This window comes from Corvus brachyrhynchos, unplaced genomic scaffold, assembly GCF_000691975.1.
Source record: "Corvus brachyrhynchos isolate BGI_N302 unplaced genomic scaffold, ASM69197v1 scaffold155, whole genome shotgun sequence".
NCBI classification, from domain to species: Eukaryota; Metazoa; Chordata; class Aves; order Passeriformes; family Corvidae; genus Corvus; species Corvus brachyrhynchos.
Window position 1 is genome coordinate 1,291,000 of NW_008238434.1, and position 6,877 is coordinate 1,297,876.

The 6,877-nt window shown below is 39.5% G+C and overlaps 1 protein-coding gene across 1 annotated transcript in view; it reads left to right on the plus strand.

Moving 5' to 3' along the window:
* HMCN1 (hemicentin 1) overlaps positions 1-6,877 on the plus strand; it is a 185,525-nt gene that overhangs the window by 172,652 nt on the left and 5,996 nt on the right. The window contains 1 exon segment of the mRNA XM_017736452.1: positions 3,139-3,489. Coding sequence (XP_017591941.1) covers positions 3,139-3,489 — 351 coding nt within the window.

Sequence of the window (6,877 nt, forward strand, 5' to 3'; positions counted from 1 at the left end):
AGGAATGCCACCCACGCAGTCAGTCCCTGTGCCATCTTGGCATAAAGCCACACAGGGTTTTCTCCCATGTCATGGGAGGCTCTGGAGCTCAGACATGGGGAGCAAGAGAGTTTAATGTGTGGGGCCAGTGCAAGTGGATAAGCAAATTCACTTGGCATTTAAGAGACTTCAGGAAGGCAGTAGGATCATTTAGAATCATCTTTACTACATTTATGTCAAATATTCAGAGTATAAGAGCTGACCTACCCTGATAATGAGGATTTCTGAATGTGGGTATGTGACACTTCCGTGAGGTTGGTTTCGGTTGCTGTAAGGTATCATGTCAGAAAAGCATTCCTCCCTGTTGACTTCTTCAAGGTTAGCTCTCCTAAGTGATAAATAGTTATTTTCTTTTTTTTTTTTTTAACAACCTAAGATTTTGGACTGTCAAAAGCCAGGAATGTTTGGGATTTTTTTAAGAGAGATTAAATTGCACTAAGTGGTGTTTGGCTGTAGACCAAGATATTACTTCTGCCATCTGCCTCTGTGCTGAAATAAAACCAATCCCAGACTCTTAACTTATATTTAAGCCATTTAAACTTCTGACAGGAAAAAGCCAGATAAAGTCTGGGACTGTAGGTTTTCACAAAACACCAGCAGCCTTAAAGCTGCCTTCTGACCAAGGGCCACTGAAACCTCTCTCCTAGTGTTTTTATCCTTTGAATTTTTACGTTCCTAAAAATCTATTTAAAATATAGATTCATCCAAAGTATTAGTTTTGTTAATAAAATCCAGTTTTTATTGTCACTGTTGACAGTGAGCACAGGGAGGAGTTGAAAAGTAAGTAGGGCCCAGACTGAAATAGAAGAAGTGAACTTTGCTCCTGCCAGTCCCATTTTTACCCTGGGTAAAGTCCCTTGTGCCACCATTCCCTGTTTTGTTTGTTGGACGGGGATAAGATGCTCCTTTGTGACCCCCACAGATCTCTGTGTGCCCATTTACCTGAATTACAGCATTTCTGGGAGCTGTGTTGTTTTCTCTCCTTTCCACATAGGTGGAAGGGCTTTGCTAAAAGCTGCTATAATGCAAATAACACATGCAAGGCTATCTAGAATATACAATCAGGTATTGTTTTTCAAATTAAAGAAAGTCTGAAAATGTAGCTATTTCAATTTCAAAGCAATTTAGCCCGTTCTTGTAAATATTAGGGTTCCCATGCCTCAGTGGCCTCTTCTCACAGGGGCAGCCCTGGAACCGACGCTGGTGACTCCGTGCAGTCAGTTCTGCTTGTATTGCACAGGCTGCTCTTGCAAAAGAAATTGTTCAAATTTTCACCTGTTGTCTTTCATAATTTATATGCTAATCTTCTATTGCTTATCCACAACTTGTTCCAAGAACATTGGTTGTCATAAAGACATCAGTGTTAATTTATTTTAGGCAGGTAAATGATGTAAAAGTCAGCACTTGAGTGCTAAGGAAATGATGAGTTTGTTTTCTTTTACATGTATATGAAGAATAAATTTTTCATCTTAAGCACATCCTGAGATTAATGCACTTAAAATTCAAATTAGTTGTTGCCATACTTAAAGTGAAATTCTTGTTTGTAACACCTGAAAATTGCACCCTAAGGATAATTCCATGAATACTTGAAGTTTCAGTTGTGTGTTTGCCAAATAACAGTTGGAAAATATTTAAACACTCTGCAATTTCTACTTCTGGATTTCCAGCTCTTAAAGCAGTTAATTATTAATATCCCCTTAAACATATCAAATATTAACAACTTCATAAAAATGCAGTCTAATGTTCTACTATGTTTCTGACAATGTTGACTTTTAAATACTATTCTCGTGAATTTGTGGCTTGGAGAATATAAACTGTGCTCAAAAGCCTCTGTTCAGAGGGGATCCAAATGAAACTGTAACAACACTGGATTAATGGCATTTTAACAACAGTAATTAAAAGAATACACACTACTACAAAATAATTAAACTGTTGTTGAGTCGCCATTAAGATAATCTTTAATTTCTAGTAGGAAAATGTTTATAATATATGTCAATTTTAGATATGTTGTGATGTATGTTATTAGCAAGTTTTTTATTTCTGGTCATTGCAGAATGACCAGAAATTCCATTGTTTGGAATTAGCAGATTTTTGTCTTTTTCTGGTGAAGAAATATTAAGTTTGAGAAGAAATACAGTGTGTGTCAAATTTCCAGCTGAGCCTGAAGTAACTTGATAAAAACTATAGAAAATTTCTTTCTGGTAGTATCAGAGAGACTGTGGGAGAAGGTCCTGCAGTCCCAAGAGCACTCATAGTTACTTGGAGGGAAGGACACTCAGCATGTTGTACCCTCAAGGCCTATGCTCAGCACTCAGATTTGATTTAAGGATGGATATTTACTGCTGGGGTGGCTCAAATAACTTTGGATTGCAATTTAAACAACTATAAAGAAAAAAGCATTGCTTAGGAAAACAAAAATAATTCTATTTTTTAATTGTCCAAAAGTGAATTAATATGTAAAGTCTCCAACCTATCACAGCTGGAATGACCAGTAACAACATGAAAAGTTAGAACGTGCCCAACCCCCTGGATCCCTGGAAATGTCCAAGGCCAGGCTGGGCGGGGCTGGGAGCCACCTGGGATAGTGGGAAGTGTCCCTGCCCATGGCAGGGGGTGTGACTGGCTGAGCTGTAAGGTCCCTCCGACCCAAAGCATTGCATGATTTTATGAACTGCCCAACATGAGGCACAATAACCACATTGGAGCCTGTTGTGCTTCCATCGCTGTGGGGTGTAAAGGGCCCAGCAGCTTCTGCCACTCATCTGTGGAGCACTTAAAGAAAAACCCCAATTTCTAAGAGAGTATGGAGCAGCTGAGGCTGAAACAAGGCTTCAGCAGGGCTCCTGTCCTGGTGAGCACAGTGGCATCAGCCTGTGGGAGAATGAAGGTCTCTTACAGTCCAGGGCAGTGGATCCTGCCTGCTTGGCATAGTGTTCTCCATGTTTTACTGCCTCCAAATCTTGCTTGTATGTCTTCATCTTGTTCCTGAGACTGAGATATGTATCTGTGTGTATATAAATGTATAGTTATGTGTTGTTGTTTGTTTGTTTTCTCTCCTTTCCACATGGTTTGGGGCTCTGGATCATGTCACATGAGCAGACATTAATGAATGTGAACAAGTGCCTAAACCCTGTGCACTTCACTGCACCAACACCCCTGGCAGCTTCAAGTGTTTCTGTCCACCTGGGCAACAGTTACTGGGTGATGGGAAATCTTGCGCCGGATTGGAGAGGGTGCCAAATTCGGGTGCCTATTACAGTAGCTATAACTATGCTCAATTCTCCCCTGGGAGAGACAACCAGCAACTGCAGCACTATTACAGGCACTCCTCAAATCTCTACAGCTCCTTCTCAGAGTATAGGAACAGCAGAATACCTTTCTCCAGGACTAGAAGGAACCTTAGAGAAACTTGTCCTGAAGGCTATGAGGCAAGAAATGCCAGATGTGTAGGTAAATGTCAGTCCTATCTTTGCAACTCTGTTTTGGGCCTTACTCTTAGGTTACTGTATGATACATACCAAGGGCTGAGGGTTTGTGGTGCTGGGGTTGTGTTTTCTATTACCCTGGTCAATATTCAGAGGGTTCTGCATGTTCTGGTCTCTGCTGTCTTGACTCACATTGCAGCAAAAATGTTCTCAAACCTCCTTGTAACCTCTGGTTTTAATTGTGTGGTTTATTACCTGTTTGCAAAGTATTTCCCTGTGTTACTCTCTTTCTCCTGGTCACACTAGCTCACCTTGGTGAATCTTCTCACACTCCAAAAACCACCAGCAGCCCCAGTCTAGTCACAGTGCTTCTGTCAGACTCCCACTGGCAGCAGTAATCTGTGTCAGAAAGGTTTGCAGTAAACATTTTAGAAGCGAGCACACTGGGCCCAGTGCCAGCAGTGCCATAGGACGGTCAGTCACTGTCACACGGGCAACAGGCACAGAAGCTTTTAAATTATTATTAAGTAAGAAAAGGGGTTGCAATGTAATTTGGTCCCTCAAACAAACGGGTTCATCACGGGTTTGGCAGTGACAGCACAGGCACTTCTCCCCTGAGGAGGAGATGGGCAGTTATGGGAACTGGGAAGCTCCGCCCCTGGTTTTTGGAGGGATGTTAAAAATGAATTAATTATTGGAAATATGCTTTTCTTAAGGCAGACTTTGCCAAGTTAACTCGTGTTTTGAGTATCTCAAGCAAATGACACTTCCCAGTAGGCATGACATCTTTTCAGGTAAATAGTGATCTACAGCAAGGTTCTAGCAACCAGTACTGCTGGGATGACGCAGCAAGGTGTAATGGTGAAAAACATGGATAGGCTTTTAATTAATAAAAATTAAGGATGGGCAGACATTAAAGCTTGTATTTAAGCTACGAAGAGGTTTCAGTAGTCATATCCATCTGGATTGTTATGGTACAGGAGTTTAATTGAGAGGCCCAGGAATACACTGTCACTGAGGGAAGGAAGGGTTAGGCTCAATTTTGGATCTTCATTCCAGCTTCCAGTTGGAATTAGTTAATATTCCATGAATGTTAATAATATTATTATTCCATGAAACTTTTATTTCATTGACTAAATATCTAAATTTTAAAATTACTGTTTAACATGAAAAATACCTCCAAATTATGCTTTTGTTAAAGAAATTTTTTTCAATAGACAACCATCAGGATTTGCTAACAGCACAGGGCTTTGTAGTCACATCTGTTTCTCTTTTCTGTTTGCATTTTGATCTAATGCAACCCCTGTCAGTCAGAGGGGAAGCAAAGACCTTACTTCCACTGATTTAACCATGCAAGTCTGAACTACTTTACTGCTGTCCTGAACTAGGCAGATGTTTCAAAAAGCTATTATAATTATAAATTATCTGTGTCTAAATCACACTAATGTGCTTTGAAAACTTTACATAATGTGGTCTGGTACTGGTACTTCTGTATTTGAGAGGGAGATTTAAAAAAAAAAAAAGAAAAAAAGAAGAGCATTTACTGACAGTCATCCCAGCTACCGAGCCTAATTCATCCCTCTGGCATGGGTGAGGTCAGTTTAAAAGGGAAACAGCTTTGGCTGAGGAGGGAGTGGCTGTAAGGAAGACTCCCCCAGTGACAAGACTTCTTCTGGCGAGGTAGCGAGTCTGGGTGTTCCCTAAGCATGTTGCTTAACACCTGATGATCACACAGATCTCTGTGTGCCCATTTACCTGAATTACAGCATTTCTGGGAGCTGTGGTGTTTTCTCTCCTTTCCACATAGGTGGAAGGGCTTTGCTAAAAGCTGCTATAATGCAAATAACACATGCAAGGCTATCTAGAATATACAATCAGGTATTGTTTTTCAAATTAAAGAAAGTCTGAAAATGTAGCTATTTCAATTTCAAAGCAATTTAGCCCGTTCTTGTAAATATTAGGGTTCCCATGCCTCAGTGGCCTCTTCTCACAGGGGCAGCCCTGGAACCGACGCTGGTGACTCCGTGCAGTCAGTTCTGCTTGTATTGCACAGGCTGCTCTTGCAAAAGAAATTGTTCAAATTTTCACCTGTTGTCTTTCATAATTTATATGCTAATCTTCTATTGCTTATCCACAACTTGTTCCAAGAACATTGGTTGTCATAAAGACATCAGTGTTAATTTATTTTAGGCAGGTAAATGATGTAAAAGTCAGCACTTGAGTGCTAAGGAAATGATGAGTTTGTTTTCTTTTACATGTATATGAAGAATAAATTTTTCATCTTAAGCACATCCTGAGATTAATGCACTTAAAATTCAAATTAGTTGTTGCCATACTTAAAGTGAAATTCTTGTTTGTAACACCTGAAAATTGCACCCTAAGGATAATTCCACGAATACTTGAAGTTTCAGTTGTGTGTTTGCCAAATAACAGTTGGAAAATATTTAAACACTCTGCAATTTCTACTTCTGGATTTCCAGCTCTTAAAGCAGTTAATTATTAATATCCCCTTAAACATATCAAATATTAACAACTTCATAAAAATGCAGTCTAATGTTCTACTATGTTTCTGACAATGTTGACTTTTAAATACTATTCTCGTGAATTTGTGGCTTGGAGAATATAAACTGTGTTCAAAAGCCTCTGTTCAGAGGGGATCCAAATGAAACTGTAACAACACTGGATTAATGGCATTTTAACAACAGTAATTAAAAGAATACACACTACTACAAAATAATTAAACTGTTGTTGAGTCGCCATTAAGATAATCTTTAATTTCTAGTAGGAAAATGTTTATAATATATGTCAATTTTAGATATGTTGTGATGTATGTTATTAGCAAGTTTTTTATTTCTGGTCATTGCAGAGTTGTTTGGAATTAGCAGATTTTTGTCTTTTTCTGGTGAAGAAATATTAAGTTTGAGAAGAAATACAGTGTGTGTCAAATTTCCAGCTGAGCCTGAAGTAACTTGATAAAAACTATAGAAAATTTCTTTCTGGTAGTATCAGAGAGACTGTGGGAGAAGGTCCTGCAGTCCCAAGAGCACTCATAGTTACTTGGAGGGAAGGACACTCAGCATGTTGTACCCTCAAGGCCTATGCTCAGCACTCAGATTTGATTTAAGGATGGATATTTACTGCTGGGGTGGCTCAAATAACTTTGGATTGCAATTTAAACAACTATAAAGAAAAAAGCATTGCTTAGGAAAACAAAAATAATTCTATTTTTTAATTGTCCAAAAGTGAATTAATATGTAAAGTCTCCAACCTATCACAGCTGGAATGACCAGTAACAACATGAAAAGTTAGAACGTGCCCAACCCCCTGGATCCCTGGAAATGTCCAAGGCCAGGCTGGGCGGGGCTGGGAGCCACCTGGGATAGTGGGAAGTGTCCCTGCCCATGGCAGGGGGT